The sequence below is a fragment of the Salmo salar genome, chromosome 15 (genome assembly GCF_965601325.2).
Source record: "Salmo salar chromosome 15, fSalSal1, whole genome shotgun sequence".
Classification (NCBI taxonomy): Eukaryota; Metazoa; Chordata; class Actinopteri; order Salmoniformes; family Salmonidae; genus Salmo; species Salmo salar.
In genome coordinates this window covers 108,052,157-108,073,158 of record NC_138305.1, presented here as the reverse complement: position 1 = coordinate 108,073,158, position 21,002 = coordinate 108,052,157, and the positions used below count along the sequence as shown (strand labels likewise).

Sequence of the window (21,002 nt, the reverse complement as noted above, 5' to 3'; positions counted from 1 at the left end):
ACCTGAGAAATGTATTTAGAATGTAAACCAGTCAGGGTTTAGGACACAGGGTTTAGGACACAGGCTTTAGGACACAGCAGTATTACAACAACCACTACAGTCAGGGTTTAGGACACAGGGTTTAGGACACAGGCTTTAGGACACAGGCTTTAGGACACAGGCTTTAGGACACAGGCTTTAGGACACAGGCTTTAGGACACAGCAGTATTACAACAACCACTACAGTCAGGGTTTAGGACACAGTCATAGGCGTCGTAAGGATTGGACCAAGGCACAGCGGGTAAAGTGCTCATCTTGTTAATTTATTTAAAGAACACTGAAAACAAAATAAACAAACGACGAGAACAGTTCCATAAGGCTCCCAGGCTGTACAGAAAATAACCACCCACAAAACACAAGTGAAAACAAACCCAAATAAATATGGCCTCCAATTAGAGACAACGACAACCAGCTGCCTCTAATTGGAGGTCATTGCAAAAACAACAACATAGAAATAGAAAACTAGATTTACACATAGAAATATAAAACTAGATTTACACATAGAAATAGAAAATATAGAACATAAACCAAAAACACAGAAACACACAAAACAAACACCCCCTGCCACGCCCTGACCAAACTACAATGACAAATAACCCCTTTTACTGGTCAGGACGTGACAGACACAGGGTTTAGGACACAGGGTTTAGGACACAGCACTATTACAACAACCACTACAGTCAGGGTTTAGGACACAGGGTTTATGACACAGGGTTTAGGACACAGGGTTTAGGACACAGGGTTTAGGACACAGCACTATTACAACAACCACTACAGTCAGGGTTAAGGACACAGGGTTTAGGACACAGGGTTTAGGACACAGGCTTTAGGACACAGGGTTTAGGACCCAGTACTATTGTAACAACCACTACAGTCAGGGTTTAGGACACAGGGTTAAGGACACAGGGTTTAGAACACAGGGTTTAGGACACAGGGTTTAGGACACAGGGTTTAGAACACAGGGTTTAGGACACAGGGTTTAGGACACAGGGTTTAGGACACAGGGTTTAGGACACAGGGTTTAGTCCTGGGCATATTATTATTACAGTAACCCGTTTAGTTGTTAATGATCTTGTCAATACTTTAGACTCTACAATGAAACGTGCTGCTTTATTTGTGGACCTGTCAAAAGCTTTTGATACAGTTGATCATGTTATTTTATAGAATACGTTGTCCTCGATAGGTCCGAGCTCTGACGCCTGTTCATGGTTTCATGACGACCTTCGTGACAGAACTCAGGACATCGTGATGGATGGGGTTAAGTCTGAATTTCTTGAAGTACATAAAGGTATACCACAGGGGTTGATTTTTAATTTAAACACCACTGGTCAATCTGTTAAAAAATGGTAAACTTCATCTATACGCAGATGATATTATATACTGCTCAAAAAAATAAAGGGAACACTTAAACAACACAATGTAACTCCAGGTCAATCACACTTCTGTGAAATCAAACTGTCCACTTAGGAAGCAACACTGATTGACAATAAATTTCACATGCTGTTGTGCAAATGGAATAGACAACAGGTGGAAATTATAGGCAATTTGCAAGACACCCCCAATAAAGGAGTGGTTCTGCAGGTGGTGACCACAGACCACTTCTCAGTTCCTATGCTTCCTGGCTGATGTTTTGGTCACTTTTGAATGCTGGCGGTGCTTTCACTCTAGTGGTAGCATGAGACGGAGTCTACAACCCACACAAGTGGCTCAGGTAGTGCAGCTCATCCAGGATGGCACACCAATGCGAGCTGTGGCAAGAAGGTTTGCTGTGTCTGTCAGCGTAGTGTTCAGAGCATGGAGGCGCTACCAGGAGACAGGCCAGTACATCAGGAGACGTGGAGGAGGCCGTAGGAGGGCAACAACCCAGCAGCAGGACCGCTACCTCCGCCTTTGTGCAAGGAGGAGCAGGAGGAGCACTGCCAGAGCCCTGCAAAATGACCTCCAGCAGGCCACAAATGTGCATGTGTCTGCTCAAACGGTCAGAAACAGACTCCATGAGGGTGGTATGAGGGCCCGACGTCCACAGGTGGGGGTTGTGCTTACAGCCCAACACCGTGCAGGACGTTTGACATTTGCCAGAGAACACCAAGATTGGCAAATTCGCCACTGGCGCCCTGTGCTCTTCAGAGATGAAAGCAGGTTCACACTGAGCACATGTGACAGACGTGACAGAGTCTGGAGACGCCGTGGAGAACGTTCTGCTGCCTGCAACATTCTCCAGCATGACCGGTTTGGCACTGGGTCAGTCATGGTGTGGGGTGGCATTTCTTTGGGGGGCCGCACAGCCCTCCATGTGCTCGCCAGAGGTAGCCTGACTACCATTAGGTACCGAGATGAGATCCTCAGACCCCTTGTGAGACCATATGCTGGTGCGGTTGGCCCTGGGTTCCTCCTAATGCAAGACAATGCTAGACCTCATGTGGCTGGAGTGTGTCAGCAGTTCCTGCAAGAGGAAGGCATTGATGCTATGGACTGGCCCGCCCGTTCCCCAGACCTGAATCCAATTGAGCACATCTGGGACATCATGTCTCGCTCCATCCACCAACGCCACGTTGCACCACAGACTGTCAAGGAGTTGGCGGATGCTTTAGTCCAGGTCTGGGAGGAGATCCCTCAGGAGACCATCCGCCACCTCATCAGGAGCATGCCCAGGCGTTGTAGGGAGGTCATACAGGCACGTGGAGGCCACACACACTGCTGAGCCTCATTTTGACTTGTTTTAAGGACATTACATCAAAGTTGGATCAGCCTGTAGTGTGGTTTTCCACTTTAATTTTGAGTGTGCCTCCAAATCCAGACCTCCATGGGTTGATAAATTGGATTTCCATTGATTATTTTTGTGTGATTTTGTTGTCAGCACATTCAACTATGTAAAGAAAAAAGTATTTAATAAGATTATTTCATTCATTCAGATCTAGGATGTGTTATTTTAGTGTTCCCTTTATTTTTTTGAGCAGTGTATATTATGTATGCTATTGCCCCGACTTGTTGATCTGGCTGTGTGTCACGTCCTGACCAGTAATAGGGGTTATTTGTTATTATAGTTTGGTCAAGTCGTGGCAGGGGGTGTTTGTTTCATGTGGTTTGGGCTATGTATTTAGGTAGAGGGGTATTTGTTTTATATGGTTCGGGTTGTGTGTGTATGTAGAGGGGTGTTGGATTTATGTGTTCCGGGGTTTTTGGTTTATGTTCTTGTTTTGTATTCTAGGGTTTCTATGTTGTGTATTTCTTTTGTTGGCCTGGTGTGGGTCTCAATCAGGAACAGCTGTACATCATTGTTTCTGATTGAGAGTCATACTTAGGGAGCTTGTTTTCCACCTGTCCCTTTGTGGGAGATTGTTTTTGCACTGCTGTGTGTAGCCTGCGAAACCGTCGTTCTTTGTTTATTGTTTTTTCGTGTTCACATATAAACAAAATAATGATGAGCACGCAACCCGCTGCGCCTTGGTCTAATCCCTTCGACTACCGTGACACTGTGTCAAAACTACACTCCCATTTTACAGCTACAGTATGCAGGAATCGATTGCTGATTTAAAACTTGTGCTTAATACAGGCAAAAAAAGGAAATACATGTTGTTTTCAAACTCTCTTAAGAATGTTTATGATTAACTACATGTTCACTCATTAGATGGTTGTCCAATCGAACATGTTCCACACATATAAATACTGAGGTGTTTGGATTGATGCAGATTTGATGTTTAAAAAAAACATATAGGTGATCTGGTTAAGCTAAGATTTAAAGTTGTCTTTTTCTACAGAAACAGATGGTGCCTTTCTCTACGCAGTGGGAAGCAGATTATTCAGTCAACCTTTTTTAAAATCTGTTCTTGATTATGTTGATGTTGTTTATCAAAGTGCAGCTGCTACTACTCTAAAAACCTTTGGATGCCATCTACCATAGTGCCCTTCGTTTTGTTACAGCTGACAGTTTTGATACTCATCACTGTATCCTGTATCAAAAGGTTGGCTGGACTTCGTTAAAGACACGTAGATCTCTACATTACTCTAATCTAAATTTGCTGTTACAGTATAGACACCGAAGTTGCCTAACCCGTTCACACGATTGGCTAACTCTTGAGGTTCCTAGGGTCTCCACCGAGCGAGGTAAATCTGCTTTTTAATACACTTTATTGCTGGAACAAATTACAATTATTTGTGGAGGAATGTAACTGTTTTCTGGGTGATTTGTGATGTTTTATTTGTGCTTCCCATGACTGTATTTTTGTATTTTAATGTGTATTTACAGTGCATTCGGAAAGTATTCAGAACCCTTCACTTTTTCCACATTTTGTTACATTACAGCCTTATTCTAAAATGGATTAAATAAAAAATATTCCTCATCAATCTACACACAATAGTCAATAATGGCAAAGAAAAAACAGTTTTTTTTATTTTTTATTTTTGCAAATGTATTAAAAATAAAAAAAAAAATACTTTATTTACATAAGTATTCAGACCCTTTGCGATGAGACTCTAAATTGAGCTCAGGTGCATCCTGTTTCCCTTGATCATCCTTGAGATGTTTCTACAACTTCGACAAAATTCAATTGATTGGACATGATTTGCAAACAACACACCTACATGAAAACAGACCCAATAACACCTGAGGAAAGAACCAAGGGGAGAGACAGATATAGGGAAGATAATCAAGGAGGTGATGGAGTCCAGGTGAGGGTCATGAGGCGCTGGTGCGCAAGACGATGGTGACAGGTGTGCGGGATAATCAGCAGCCTGAGGACCTATCGGCCGGAGAGGGAGTAGACGTGACAGCAGAGCTCCGAGACAGGATTGTGTCGAACCACAGATCTGAGGAAGGGTACAAAAAATGTCTGCAGAATTGAAGGTCCCCAAGAACACAATGGCCTCCATCATTCTTAATTGGAAGAAGTTTGGAACCACCAAGACTCTTCCTAGAACTGGCCGTCCGGCCAAACTGAGCAAACGGGGGAGAAGGGCCTTGGTCAGGGAGGTGACCAAGAACCTGATGGTCACTCTGACAGAGCTCCAGAGTTCCGCTGTGGAGATGGGAGAACCTTCTAGAAGGACACCCATCTCTGCAGCACTCCACCAATCAGGCCTTTATGGTAGAGCGGCCAGACGGAAGCCACTCCTCAGTAAAAGGCACATGACAGCCCACTTGGAGTTTGCAAAAAGGCACCTAAAGGACTCTTAGACCATGAGAAAGAAGATCCTCTGGTCTGATGAAACTAAGATTGCATTATTTTGCCTGAATACCAAGCATCACGTCTGGAGGAAACCTGGCACCATCCCTACGGTGAAACATGGGGGTGGCAGCATCATGCTGTGGGGATGTTTTTCAGCGGAAGGGACTGGGAGACTAGTCAGGATCGAGGGTGTCACGTTTGTCATATGATGAAGACCAAGGCGCAGCGGGTGTATCGTTCCACATTTTATATTAACTGTGAAACTATGCAATACATACAAATAAACGAATAAACAAAACAACAAACCGTGACGAAGAGGTGCAACATACACTTACTCAAAATAATCTCCCACAAGACCTAGTGGGAAAAACAACAACTTAAATATGATCCCCAATTAGAGACAACGATGACCAGCTGTCACGCTCGTCAAAAATGAGTAGACCAAGGCGCAGCGTGCGTAGAGTTCCACATGTTTTAATAAATGAAACTCTCCAAAACAAATACAGAAGCAAACGAAACGTGAAGTACCTCATTAAAATGCAAATCATTTTATAACATTTTTGACATGCGTTTTTCTGGATTTTTTTTGTTGTTATTCTGTCTCTCACTGTTCAAATAAACCTACCATTAAAATTATAGACTGATCATTTCTTTGTCAGTGGGCAAACGTACAAAATCAGCAGGGGATCAAATACTTTTTCCCCTCACTGTAATGGTGTGCTCACAGGCACAACACAAAAACAAGATCCCACAACTCGAGGGAAAAAGGGCTGCCTAAGTATGGTTCCCAATCAGAGACAATGAAGGACAGCTGCCTCTGATTGGAAACCACACTCAGCCAAAACAAAGAAATAGAAAAACTAGATTACCCACCCCACATCACACCCTGCTCTAACCAAACTAGAGGAAAATAAACGTCTAAGGTCAGGGCATGACAGTACCCCCCCCAAAGGTGCGGACTCTCGGCCGCAAACCTGAACCTATAGGGGAGGGTCCGGGTGGGCATTTATTCTTGGCGGCGGCTCTGGTAGGGGCGTAGCCCCCACACCGCCCGCTGATCCCCCCGCTTCTGTATCGCCGGAGGAACCAGACCGTGGATCATCGCCGGAGGCTCTGAACTGCCGACCGCCGCTGAAGACTCTGGGCTGCCGACCGCCGCTGAAGACTCTGGGCTGCCGACCGCCGCTGAAGACTCTGGGCTGCAGGCCGCCGCTAAAGACTCTGGGCTGCAGGCCGTCTCAGGAGGTTCCGGGCTGCAGGCCGTCTCAGGAGGTTCCGGACTGGGGAGCGTCGCTGGAGGCTCCGGACTGGAGAGCGTCGCTGGAGGCTCCGGACTGGGGAGCGTCGCTGGAGGCTCCGGACTGGAGAGCGTCGCTGGAGGCTCCGGACTGGAGAGCGTCGCTGGAGGCTCCTGACTGGAGAGCGTCGCTGTAGGTTCTGGACTGGGGACCGTCGCTGCAGGCTCCGTGCCATGGATCATCACTACTGGTTCTGCGCCATGGATCATCACCGGAGGCTTTGTGCCATGGATCATTACTGGAGGCTCTGGGCCATGGATTATCACTGGAGGCTTCGTGCCATGGATCATCTCTACAGGCTCCGGGCCATGGATCATCACTGGAGGCTTCGTGCCATGGATCATCCCTACAGGCCTCGTGCCATGGATCATCCCTGGAGTCTTCCTACGTGGAGCTGGAACCGGTCTCACCGGACTGGGGAGACGCACAGGAGACTGGGTGCGCAGGGCAAGCACAGGATATACTGGGCCGTGGAGGCGCACTGGAGGTCTAGAGCTTTGAGCTGGCACACCCCGTCCTGGCTGGATGTTTATTTTAGCCCAGCAAGGGCGGAGCGCTGGCACAGGATGAACTGGTTTGTGCTGGTGAATGGGGGGTACCGTGCGTAGAGCTGGCGCAGGATAACCTGGGCTGAAGAGACACACTGGAGACCAGGAACGCTGAGCCGGCACACTTCTTCCTGGCTGACTGCCAACTCTAGCACGGCAACTGTGAGGAGCTTGCACCGAGCGCACCGGGCTGTGAATGCGCACTGGCGACACAGTGCGCATCACCGCATAACACAGTGCTTGCTCGGTCACTCACTCCCCACAGTAAGCACAGGGAGTTGGCTCAGGTCTCAACCCCGACTTCGCCAATCTCCCCGTGTGCCCCCCCCCAAAAAATGTTTTTGCCGCTGCTTCTCGGGCTTCCGTCGTTGGGCTAGCTCCTCATAGCATCGCTGTTCCGCTTGCATCGTCTCCACCTGCTTCCATGGCAGGGTCTTGTCCCCTGCCATTACCTCCTCCCAGGTCCAGGACGTCCTCCACTCTCTCTTCTCCCTAGCCCAGGATCCCTGCTCCTCCTGGGCACGCTGCTTGGTCCTTTGGTGGTGGGATCTTCTGTCACGCTCGTCAAAATAAGTAGACCAAGGCACAGCGTGCGTAGAGTTCCACATGTTTTAATACATGAAACTCTCCAAAACAAATACAGAAGCAAATGAAACGTGAAGTAATGGTGTGCTCACAGGCACAACACAAAAACAAAATCCCACAACTCAAGGAGGGAAAAGGGCTGCCTAAGTATGGTTCCCAATCAGAGACAACGAAGGACATCTGGTATCCAATTAGTTACAGTCTTGTCTCATCGCTGCAACTCCCGTACGGACTCCGAAACACGACCCAGCCGAGCCACACTGCTTCTTGACACAATGCCCGCTTAACCCGGAAGCCACCCGCACCAATGTGTTGGAGGAAACACCGTGCACCTGGCGACCGTGTCAGCGTGCATGCACCCGGCCCGCCACAGGAGTCGCTAGTGTGCGATGGGAGAAGGACATCCCTGCCGGCCAAACCCTCCCCTAACCTGGACGACGCTGGGCCAATTGTGCGCCGCCCCGTGGGTCTCCCGGTCACGGCCGGCTGAGACAGAACCTGGACTCGAACCCAGGATCTCGCCAGGTCCATGGTATTTCCTCCGACACATTGGTGCGGCTGGCTTCCGGGTTAAGTGGGCATTGTGTCAAGAAGCAGTGCGGCTAGGCTGGGTTGTGTTTCGGAGGACGTACTTGTGACTTATTATGTGACTTGTTAAGCACATTTTTACTCCTGAACTTATTTAGGTTTGCCATAACAAATGGGTTTAATACTTGACTCAAGACATTTCAGCTTTTCATTTGTAAACTTCATTCCACTTTGACATTATAGGTATTGTGTGTAGGCCAGTAACACATCTCAATTTAATCCATTTAACATTCAGGCTGTAACAACAGCATAATGTGAAACAAAGTAAAGTGGTGTGAACCCTTTCTGAAGACACTGTAAAGGCAACAATAATAAAATACTGCGTTTGAAGAATTAGCACAACGGGTAGTAAACTCTAATCTACCGTCTGATCCAATGTCCAAAGTACATCTGAATCAAGTTGAGCGGTCAGAGCAGAACTGGTCTGCTATCTGTGGCTGAGAGAGGTGACAATAGAAACCTCAAGTCCAGAGCCATGGAAGAAGAAAATCATTTGGGGAAACCTTTGGAAGAGAGGAGAGGGGTGAGTCAATGACATTACGTTGTAATGAACAGCCCAAAATGATGTTATGTTGTATACTTTGATGTTGGATTTTATGATTTTTTTTAAAACATTTTTTTTATTATGCTTAGTACATGGATAGTATGTTACTAAATAGGAACATAACTACTGCATGAAAAGTGTTAGCAATAAGGTAGGAAATGTGTGGTTATTTCCAGATTATTGTGATAATTCCTACAGTATCACATTTTAAGGTATGACCCAGGTGCAGACAGTGTTGAAGAAACTAAAGCTTATTCTTTAAACAGGGGCAGGCAAACGACAGGTCAAGGCAGGTAGGGGTCAATAATCCAGAGACGGTGTAAGGCAGCGGAACAGCAGGCAGGCTCAGGTCAGGTCAGGTAGGGGTCAATAATCCAGAGACGGTGTAAGGCAGCGGAACAGCAGGCAGGCTCAGGTCAGGTCAGGCAGAGGTCAAAACCAGGAAACTAGAAAACAGGGACTATACTGTAGCAAAGACAGCAGCAAGGAAAACCGCTGGTAGGTTTGAACGAACAAAACGAACTAGCACAGACAGACAGAAAACACAGGTATAAATACCCAGGGGATAATGAGGAAGATGGGTGACACCTGGAGGGGGTTGGAGACTATAGTGTCACGCCCTGATGTCCTTGTATGTTCTCCTTTTACGTGACAGAAGCTGACTGTTGTCCTGACGTTGGCTACCCTCATATCTGCCTTTGGATCATCCTTCCAGTATGGATACAACGTGGCTGTGATCAACTCTCCATCTCTGGTAATTTATACCACACTGAATTTATCTGAAGAAAAAAAAAAAAATGAAATAATACATTCATTTCAATACAATCTATTTCCCTGAATAAACTGCACTGAAACTTCACATTTCTACCTATTGTATTTGGGCTAAATTGAATTGAATTGTTGTGTTCAAACGTAATCTATTTTTGTAAAAAAAAAAAAAGAGTTATTTTGACCTTAATGGGACTTCCTGTATAAATACAAGTTAAATACAATAAAATCTGTCTTTGTCCAGTTCATACGGCAGTTCTACAACACTACCTACGTGGAACGTTATGGCCGACCTATGGAGGACAGCTTCCTCACCCTCCTGTGGTCCCTGTCTGTCTCCATGTATCCTCTGGGAGGGTTATTTGGCTCACTGATGGTGGCCCCGCTCGTCAACAAACTAGGAAGGTAATGACTGGTTATTAAAAGATGTATTAACTGTCTATACACCCAATAAGTATCCGTTTATAAACTAAAAAACAACTGGAATAGGCTTGTAAATGATCTATTGAAATTCAGAAAACAGACATACTATAGCTAGCTTTAATCATCATGAAATACTATTTTTTTGTTTATCTCTAATGAAAATTTGTCTGACAGGAAAGGCACCCTCCTCTTCAATAACATCTTCTCCGTTGTTCCTGCTGTGATGATGGGAGTGAGCGAAATCGCTAAGTCGTATGAGATCATCATCGTGGCTAGGGTTATAGTGGGGATCTGCGCAGGTCAGCAAAAAAACTCTATCACACTAATTTTGATCACATTTAATGGACAGAAAAGTTTGTATGTCTTATCTCATTTCATATTTTCTTATCTTTCCAACTTTTATTCAAGAACAACATATACAGTGAGGGAAAAAAGTATTTGATCCCCTGCCGATTTTGTACGTTTGCTTGGCGATGGTCTTGTAGCCCATTCCAGCCTTGTGTAGGTCTACAATCTTGTCCCTGACATCCTTGGAGAGCTCTTTGGTCTTGGCCATGGTGGAGAGTTTGGAATCTGATTGATTAATTGCTTCTGTGGACAAGTGTCTTTTATACAGGTAACAAACTGAGATTAGGAGCACTCCCTTTAAGAGTGTGCTCCTAATCTCAGCTCGTTACCTGTATAAAAGACACCTGGGAGCCAGAAATCTTTCTGATTGAGAGGGGGTCAAATACTTATTTCCCTCATTAAAATGTAAATCAATTCATAACATTTTTGACATGAGTTTTTCTGGATTTTTTAAATTGTTATTCTGTCTCTCACTGTTCAAATAACCCTACCATTCAAATTATAGACGGATCATTTCTTTATCAGTGGGCAAACGTACAAAATCAGCAGGGGATCAAATACTTTTTTCCCTCACTGTACTTCGAATTCGTAGCTATATGTATATGAACTGTGTCAGTTTCTGATTAAACTTGATTAATAACGGCAATCTTCCAAGGCTCCCGAGTGGCGCAGCTGTCTAAGGCACTGCATCTCAGTGCTAGATGCGTCACTCCAGACCCTGGTTCGATCTCGGGCTGTATCACAACTGGCAGTGATTGTCTGGGTTAGGAGAGTGTTTGGCCGGGGTAGGCCGTCATTGTAAAATAAGAATTTGTTCTTAACTGACTTTCCTAGTTAAATAAAGGTTAAATAAAAACAATTACCTTATTTATTGATCAATCAGATGCTAATTGAAAATGGAGCCTGTAGCCTGATGCATTCTCTGTCGTCACCCTTCCTCTAGGTCTTTCGTCCAACGTGGTGCCTATGTACCTGGGTGAACTCTCTCCTAAGAACCTGAGAGGAGCGATCGGCGTCGTGCCTCAACTCTTCATCACCATTGGAATCCTCAGTGCACAGGTGTTAGGCATCATGAGCATTCTGGGAAACAACACAGGTAGGGCAGCCTCGAGCAGATGTTCCACAAAATGTTCTGGTACACAACGCCACATTGATATCAGGGAATTCTGGGGGACCGCGACTAATTGAAAAGTCGCGTTTTTAATGACTTGTAGCTGGAGAGTTTGTGGCTCAATAAGGTGTGTGTGTCCTGTCCTCTCCCCAGGCTGGCCTCTCATGCTGGGTCTAACAGGTATCCCTGCCCTGGTAGAGCTGTTGCTGCTGCCGTTCTTCCCAGAGAGCCCCAGGTACATGCTGATCCAGAAAGGAGACGACAAGACCGCCCGGAGAGGTAACACACCTGATATTTAATTTCAAGACCTGTGCCATTTTCACAGACAGAGAGACAGACACAGAGAGACAGAGACAGAGACAGAGACAGAGAGACAGAGACAGAGAGAGAGAGAGAGAGAGAGAGAGAGAGAGAGAGAGAGAGAGAGAGAAGCGGCAGGTAGCGTTGGGCCAGTTACCAAAATGTCGCTGATTGGAATCCCCAAGTCGACTAGGTGAAAGATCTGCCAATTTGTCCTTGAGCAAGGGGGGGAGGGGGGTGGGGTAGATAAATAATGCTTGGTTGGTTGATTGACTGACTGATTGATGAGGAGGTTGTGCGTTCCTCTCCCTCAGCGCTGCAGCGTCTACGAGGCTGGGAGGATGTGGACAGAGAGATGGATGAGATGAGACTTGAGCACCAATCAGAACAAGCCGAGGGCCGCCTGTCCGTCCTCAACCTCCTGTCCCTCCGCTCCCTGCGCTGGCAGCTCATCTCCATCGTAGCCATGAACATGGGTCAACAGCTGTCTGGGATTAACGCGGTAAAACATGTGTATGAGACCAGAAGACCGGAGCTAATGGCTTTAGATCAGCGGGCTAACACAGTCAAATGTGTACGAACACGAGCAGCTGTCTGGGGATCAATGAGGTAAGGTGTAACCATAGAGATGTACAGAGAACTCTAGTGGCCAAAAGCCTGTTTTAGCATGGGCAGGGCCATTCAGGACTTTCACCATTTTGAAGTAGTCAATTGGGTGGGACAGCCTATGGTTTAAGGATCACATAATTCCATCAAGGGCACCAGGAGGGATCAGCCAATTAATTATACTTGTGCGAAAACATTCCATAACTGCAGGTGGCAGTAAATAACCAACTTTGGCCTTATACCTGTTCAAACTACGCCCTCCAGATGACAGTATGCACCCTTTCAGTTTGTTTACCAACTCATAGAAGTAGAAGAAGAAAATAAACTACTTCAAAATGGAGATGGCCTCAATGGCGCTGCCTGCGCTCTCACTGTCCCTAATGGGACAGATACAACGATGCAATCTCTATACGTCTCTGTGTGTAACCAACCGGGATTCAAACCCAGGTTTCCTGAGTACTACAAGACAGTGTTATCCCGCTGAGCTAATGCTAAGGTAAGCTACCGCAAGGGAGCTAACGCAAGTCTTCAGGTCTGGGACAAGTTTATTCCTCACACAAGCTTGGTCCCCTGAACCATCTGCGTTACAGATCCACTAATGTTGATTCTACACTGAATATTATATGGATCGGATGACCCTCTAGTGGGAGAAATCATTATTTTGGCTAGGGTTGCAAAATTCCGGTAACTTTCCCAAAAGTCACAGGTTTTCCATAAATCCTGGATGGAAGATTCCCTGAATTGGGAGGGAATAAGCCAGGAATCCGGAATCCTCCAACCAGGATTTTTGGAAAAACTGTGAATTTTAAAGTTCCCAGAACCCTAATTTTGACACGAAATGATCTGAAACTAGAACCCTGTCTCTCGTCTCCTCAGATATACTACTATGCTGACAGTATCTACAGCTCAGCGGGAGTCAAGGAGAGTCACATCCAATACGTCACAGTTGGAACTGGGGCTGTCAATGTCTTCATGACTATCACTGCGGTACGAAATACCCTCTCTCCAGTCTCCAACACTGTACTTAAGGGCTCTGTTCAATTCAACACACATTTGAAGTACTGTAGAAACATAAGGCTGGGTTTACACAGGCAGCACAATTCTGATCTTTTGCCCAAATATTGACAAAAGAGATGATCTGATTGGCCAAAAGACTAATTAGTGGGAAAATATCAGAATTGGGCTTCCTGTGTAATGCAGCCATCGACTCACAAGAAAATGCTTCCTGTTTTCAGGAGTCACCTTCGACCTTTCCTTCATGTTTGTGAGTGTGGTTCAACAGGTGTTCATTGTGGAGGCCGCAGGCAGGAGGCTGCTTCTCCTCATTGGGTTTGGGATCTGCTGTGTGTCCTGTGCTCTCCTCACTGTGGCACTCACCTTCCAGGTAAGCTACACTGCATCCAAATCACACCCGTTTCCCTTCATAGTGCCCTACTTTGGACTAAAGCCATTGGGTCTGGTCCAAAGTATGTAACGCGGGTCGTATAAAGGGGACCAAGGCGCAGTGTGTATCGTGCTCATATTTACTTTTAATGAATACACTTTAACAAAACAACAAAACGACCGATAACAGTTAGATCAGGTGACATACACTAAACAGAAAACAACTACCCACAAAACCCAGGAAGAAAAACCCCTACTTAAATATGATCTCCAATCAGAGGCAACGAGGATCAGCTGCCTCCAATTGGAGACCAACCCAAACAACCCCAACATAGAAATAGAAAAACTAGAACTTAAACATAGAAATAGAAAACATAGAAAAACCCAAAATACCCCCTGTCACGCCCTGACCTACTCTACTATAGAAAATGACATCTTACTAGGGTCAGGACGTGACAAAGTAGTGCACACTATGATCAATAGTAGTGCACTAGGCATATATAGTAAATCTGGTGTCGTTAACACCTGCCAAACACTACAAGCTAAAACTCCAACTCACATAACACCAGCCAAACACTACAACAGCCAAATGCTACAAGCTATAACTACAACTCCCATAACACCAGCCAAACACTACAACAGCCAAACGCTACATGCTATAACTACAACTCCCATAACACCAGCCAAACACTACAACAGCCAAACGCTACAAGCTATAACTACAACTCCCATAACACCAGCCAAACACTACAGGCTTAAACTACATCTCCCATAACACCAGCCAAACACTACAACAGCCAAACACTACAAGCTATAACTACATCTCCCACAACACCAGACAAACACTACAATCTAGAACGTCAACTCCCATAACACCAGCCAAACACTACAAGCTAAATCACCAACTCCCATAACACCAGCCAAACACTACAAGCTAAAACTCCAACTCAATATCCCCTAAAGCCTTTAGTGTGAATGCTTTATTGCACCTGCAGTGAATACTGGTAACATGATACTTAGTTTACAGAATTATAGTCCCATAAATCAGGTATCCACCAGTTGGCACAGGACCAGACTGAGCTGAGGGCCTAAGACTTCAACCCTGGGAGCAGTGGTGGAGGGGATCTACTAGAGTAGGGATCAGTGGTGGAAGGATTCTACTGTGGCTGGGATCAGTGGTGGAGGGGATCTACTGGGGATGGGATTTAAAGAGAAATGTAGAGAGATATATAGAGTTATAGAGAGATATAGAGATATGTAGAGTTATAGAGAGATATATAGAGAGATATAGAGATATGTAGAGTTATAGAGAGATATATAGAGTTATAGAGAGATATAGAGATATGTAGAGTTATAGAGATATATATAGAGTTATAGAGATATATATAGAGTTATAGAGAGTTATAGAGAGTTATAGAGAGATATATAGAGTTATAGAGAGATATGGAGAGATATGTAGAGTTATAGAGAGATATATAGAAATATAGAGAGATATAGAGAGTTATAGAGAGAGTTATAGAGAGATATAGAGAGTTATATAGAGTTATAGAGAAATATAGAGATATGTAGAGTTATAGAGATATATATAGAGTTATAGAGAGATATAGAGAGTTATAGAGAGATATAGAGAGTTATAGAGAGATATATAGAGTTATAGAGAGATATAGAGAGATATGTAGAGTTATAGAGAGATATATAGAGAGATATAGAGAGATAGAGAGAGTTATAGAGAGATATAGAGAGTTATATAGAGTTATAGAGAAATATAGAGATATATAGATATATATAGAGTTATATAGAGTTATAGAGAGATATATAGAGTTATAGAGCGATATATAGAGATATAGAGAGATATCGAGAGTTATAGAGAGATACAGAGAGTTATAGAGAGATTTAGAGAGTTGTAGAGAGATATATAGAGTTATAGAGAGATATATAGAGATATAGAGAGATATATAGAGATATATAGAGATATCGAGAGTTATAGAGAGATACAGAGAGTTATAGAGAGTTATAGAGAGTTGTAGAGAGATATATAGAGTTATAGAGAGATATATAGAGATATAGAGAGATATATAGAGATATCGAGAGTTATAGAGAGATACAGAGAGTTATAGAGAGTTATAGAGAGTTGTAGAGAGATATATAGAGAGATGTAGAGAGATATAGAGAGTTATAGAGAGAACGAGGAAGTGAACAGCTGTAAATACAGCTGGTTTATGATAACAGCCCCAGTTCTGTTGACACACAGGAGAGTACGGAGTGGATGCCCTATGTCAGCATCGCCTGTGTCATCGTCTATGTTGTTGGACACGCCGTCGGACCCAGTAAGTCAACCTCATCTGTGGTCAGACACTGTAATGGTTTGAGTATTTCAATGCCTTTTAAACATGCGATATGCAGTATAATAACATGTCAAAAACATGTAATTACATAATGTCAGGTTCTGGTGCGTATATAGAATACATACCATCTATACTTTAGCATTAGTCATAGACCACGTGTCTGTTCCTATAAATCCTATTCCCAGTGAGTACAGAGATGATGTTGTTCAAACATAAATATCTCACTAGTCTCTAACATAGACCTGTCGCTAGTCTCTAACGTAGACCTGTCGCTAGTCTCTAACATAGACCTGTCACCAGTCTCTAACGTAGACCTGTCGCTAGTCTCTAACATAGACCTGTCACCAGTCTCTAACGTAGACCTGTCGCTAGTCTCTAACGTAGAATCTCACTAGTCTCTAACGTAGACCTGTCACTAGTCTCTAACATAGACATGTCACCAGTCTCTAACATAGACATCTCACTAGTCTCTAACGTAGACATGTCACTAGTCTCTAACATAGACATGTCACTAGTCTCTAACATAGACATCTCACTAGTCTCTAACGTAGACCTGTCACTAGTCTCTAACGTAGAAATCTCACTAGTCTCTAATGTAGACCTGTCACCAGTCTCTAACGTAGAAATCTCACTAGTCTCTAATGTAGACCTGTCGCTAGTCTCTAACGTAGAAATCTCATTAGTCTCTAACGTAGAAATCTCATTAGTCTCTAACGTAGACCTGTCACCAGTCTCTAACGTAGAAATCTCATTAGTCTCTAACGTAGAAATCTCATTAGTCTCTAACGTAGACCTGTCACCAGTCTCTAACGTAGAAATCTCATTAGTCTCTAACGTAGAAATCTCATTAGTCTCTAACGTAGACCTGTCACCAGTCTCTAACGTAGAAATCTCATTAGTCTCTAACGTAGAAATCTCATTAGTCTCTAACGTAGACCTGTCGCTAGTCTCTAACGTAGACCTGTCACCAGTCTCTAACGTAGAAATCTCACTAGTCTCTAACGTAGAAATCTCACTAGTCTCTAACGTAGACCTGTCACCAGTCTCTAACATAGACATGTAACTAATCTCTAACGTAGACCTGTCACTAGTCTCTAATGTAGACCTCTCCCTAGTCTCTAACATAGACCTCTCACTAGTCTCTAACGTAGACCTCTCCCTAGTCTTTAACGTAGACCTCTCACTAGTCTCGGAATCCTGACCCTAGGCAACAGCAGGGACTATGGTCTGTTTCCTCTTTACAAATAACAAGGCAGACATGCCAGAGCATTGTGATTGGAAACCAAAGTTTGCAGGCAAAACCTTTGCATTAGTTTTATTGAAGGTAGTTGATGCAAACTAGCCACTTCAGAAATACACCCATTAAAAATAACCTCCCTAATCTCTATCTTGCTAGCTACTGTTTTGTGTTTATGGGGTATGAAGAAGCGGATAAGGCAGTGACGTACTTCCTCTACGCCAAACTGACGTTCTGTTTCGTACAGACGTGTTAAGCCGGAACATTGCAACATTGTGGGAGGCAATCCGGATGTCTAACCTCTGACCTCTGTCCCAAGGTACTATTCCCTACGTGGTGACCACAGAGATGTTCCGCCAGTCGTCCAGACCAGCAGCCTTCATGGTGGCAGGGTCGATCCACTGGCTGTCCAACTTCACTGTGGGACTGGTGTTCCCCTTCATGGAGGTCAGTGTTCCAAGCAGGAAAGAAGCCATTTTGATGTCAACAAACAGAGATTCTGAATATATTGTTCATAGTAAAACAAGCCATTTTGATGTCAACAAAGAGAGATTCTGGATATTTTGTTCATAGTAAAACAAGCCATTTTGATGTCCACAAGAATCTCAGTAGTGTTTTCGGACTATTTGTATGTATTTGTATTTATTATGGATCCCCAGTAGCTGCTGTCTCTTCCTGACGTCCAGTAAAAATTAAGGCAGTAATATACATTATAATAAAAATGTTAAACATTCAAATACGTTTTACAACAGATTTCACAATACATTAAGTGTGTTCCCTCAGGCCACTACTCTACTACTACACACTATCCAGGTGTGCGTGTGTGTATTGTGTGTATGTTATGTCAATACATACAGGAGTCAACCTCTATTGTTTCACCGAGTCGTGGCTGAACGACAACATTAATAACACTCTATCGGCAGGATAGAACAGCAGCCTCTGGTAAGACACAGGGCGGGGACCTATGTATATTTGTAAACAACAGCTGGTTGTTCTCATGATAAGCTGTAGACCACACTATCTACCTAGAGAGTTTTCATCTGTATTTTTTGTATCTGTCTACATACCACAACAGACCGATGCTGGCACTAAAACCGCACCAATGAGCTGTATACCGCCATAAGCAAAGAGAGGCAGCGCTCCTAGTGGCCAGGGACTTAAATGCAGGGAAACTTAAATCAGTTTTACCTCAATTCTATCAGCATGTTAAATGTGCAACCAGAGGGGAAAGCATTCTAGACCACCTTTACTCCACACACCGAGATGTATACAAAGCTCTCCCTTGCCCTCCATTTGGCAAATCTGACCATAATTCTATCCTCTTGATTCCTGTTTGCAAGCTAAAATTAAAGCAGGAAGCACCAGTGACTCGGTCTATAAAAAAGTGGTCAGATGAAGCAGATGCTACAGAAATGTTTTGCTTGCACAGACTGGAATATGTTCTGGGTTTCTTCCGATGGCATTGAGGAGTACACCACATCAGTCACTGGCTTCATCAATAAGTGCATTGATGACGTCGTCCCCACAGTGACCGTACGTACATACCCCAACCAGAAGCCATGGATTACAGGCAACATTCGCACTGAGCTAAAGGGTAGAGCTGCCGCTTTCAAGAACTCTAACCCGGAAGCTTATAAGAAATCCCGCTATGCCCTCCGGCGAACCATCAAACAAGCAAGGCGTCAATACGGGACTAAGATCGAATCGTAGTACACCGGCTCCAATGCTCATCGGATGTGGCAGGGCTTGCAAACTATTACAGACTACAAAGGGAAGCACAGATGAGAGCTGCCCAGTAACACAAGCCTACCAGACGAGCTAAATAACTTCTATGCTTGCTTCGAGGGAAGTAACACTGAAACATGCAATGAGAGCATCAGCTGTTCCGGACGACTGTGTGATCACACACTCCGCAGCCGATGTGAGTAAGACCTTTAAACAGGTCAACATTCACAAGGCCGCAGGGCCAGACGGATTACCAGGACGTGTACTCCGAGCATGCGCTGTCTTCACCGACAATTTTCAACCATTCCCTGTCTGAGTCTGTAATACCAACATGTTTAAAGCAGACCACCATAGTCCCTGTGCCCAAGAACACTATGGTAACCTGCCTAAATGACTACCGACCCGTTGCACTTACGTCTGTAACCATGAAATGCTTTGAAAGGTTGGTCATATCTCACATCAACACCATTATCCCAGAAACCCTAGACCAACTCCAATTTGCATACCGCCCCAACAGATCCACAGATGATGCAATCTCTATTGCACTCCACACTGCCCTTTCACACCTGGACAAAAGGAACACCTATGTGAGAATGCTATTCATTGACTACAGCTCAGCGTTCAACACCATAGTGCCCTCAAAGCTCATCACTAAGCTAAGCTAAGTGTTGCAGTGATTACACACTCTGTAGTGGTTGACGTGTATAGTGTTTAGTCATCCACATACATAGACACAAAGGCTTTACTTAGAGTCAGTTGTCATGACGTTGCCCTGTTGGGTGAGGTTTATGAGCCCGATAAATACCTTTCCCCCTTTTCTCTCCACTCTACAGAATGGACTCTTGGAAAGCCCTTTGTTAACATAGAGAGAGTATGGTAACATCAAAAGGTTGGGGAAAGGTACAATATTTCTGTAATCCAACCAGTTGAAAATATCCTTTGGTACTTAAAGAATATGATGTCAGATCAGTTGTCGTCTGAGACATTATTACTGACAGGATGACATAAACTGTATCTTGGAAAGTCTACACATTCTAGTTATCAGATTCACGTGGAATTGTTGTGCAATTTCAATGTTTAAATATGAAACTATTTGTGAAAAGATGAAATGTAATTTTAGCTTCTAAATGAGAGAATTGTTTTCATAAGTAAACTATGCTCACTCAGTGGCCACGCCCAAGCGAACAGACATTGGTTGAGAACTATGAAACACGTTCTTCTCTCGCCCAATACAAAAGCCCGTTGACGGAAGTCAACCTCATGTTCCCGACGATGTGAACATCGTCGGGAACCTCTCTCTACCTACCCCTATCTCTACCTACCTACCTATGTCCGTCTCCAGAGAGACCCGAGCACCAATAGTTTCACCATGGGTACAGTACTGTAGAGTATATTCGTTATGTCCAGGAGTTGTGTGTGTGTGACCTGAATGTCTTCCTCTTTCTGTCTGTGTTTCTATATATCTATCTCTGCCCTCCAGAGTGGCCTGGGCTCCTACAGTTTCATCATCTTCTGCTTCATCTGCTTGGCGACTCTGTTCTACATCTGGCTGGTCGTCCCGGAGACCAAGAACAAGACTTTCCTGGAGATCAGCCAGATGTTCGCTCGCAGGAACCAGGTGGACATACAGGTGGGAAATGCTCCGTTGAAACCAGAGATCGGAGACGGCAGGGAAGATGATGCATTCAAGGTCACTGCCTTCTAAGGAGGAGGATTAAGGCCATTTAATTAAGGACTCTGTTTGAGAGAAGGAAAGGAGAAGAACAATAACAGGTTGTTCTATTTGAATGTTGACAGACTGGACTGGATCCACTTGGTGTAACCTGTATTTATTAAATTATACGGTCAATGCAGATGTTATTATGTCAATACCAAATCATTTCTGGGTAACAGGCGACTGCCTTGAATCAGCAATGAATCCCTTTGAAAGCGGCCTGTGTCAAAGTTGACTACAAAGTGTAAACAGGATAATTTTGGTCATAAAGTCAG

At 44.3% G+C, this 21,002-nt stretch overlaps 1 protein-coding gene across 1 annotated transcript; it reads left to right on the top strand.

Moving 5' to 3' along the window:
• The first annotated feature begins 8,618 nt into the window (after positions 1–8,618).
• Positions 8,619–21,002, top strand: slc2a5 (solute carrier family 2 member 5). Its single transcript, XM_014147482.3, has 12 exons — positions 8,619–8,746; positions 9,423–9,521; positions 9,780–9,940; positions 10,133–10,257; positions 11,250–11,402; positions 11,571–11,696; positions 12,032–12,219; positions 13,200–13,310; positions 13,606–13,707; positions 15,958–16,033; positions 17,608–17,735; positions 20,494–21,002. Exons 1-12 carry the CDS (start codon positions 8,699–8,701, stop codon positions 20,716–20,718), a joined length of 1,542 nt encoding a protein of 513 aa, XP_014002957.2. The 5' UTR covers positions 8,619–8,698; the 3' UTR covers positions 20,719–21,002.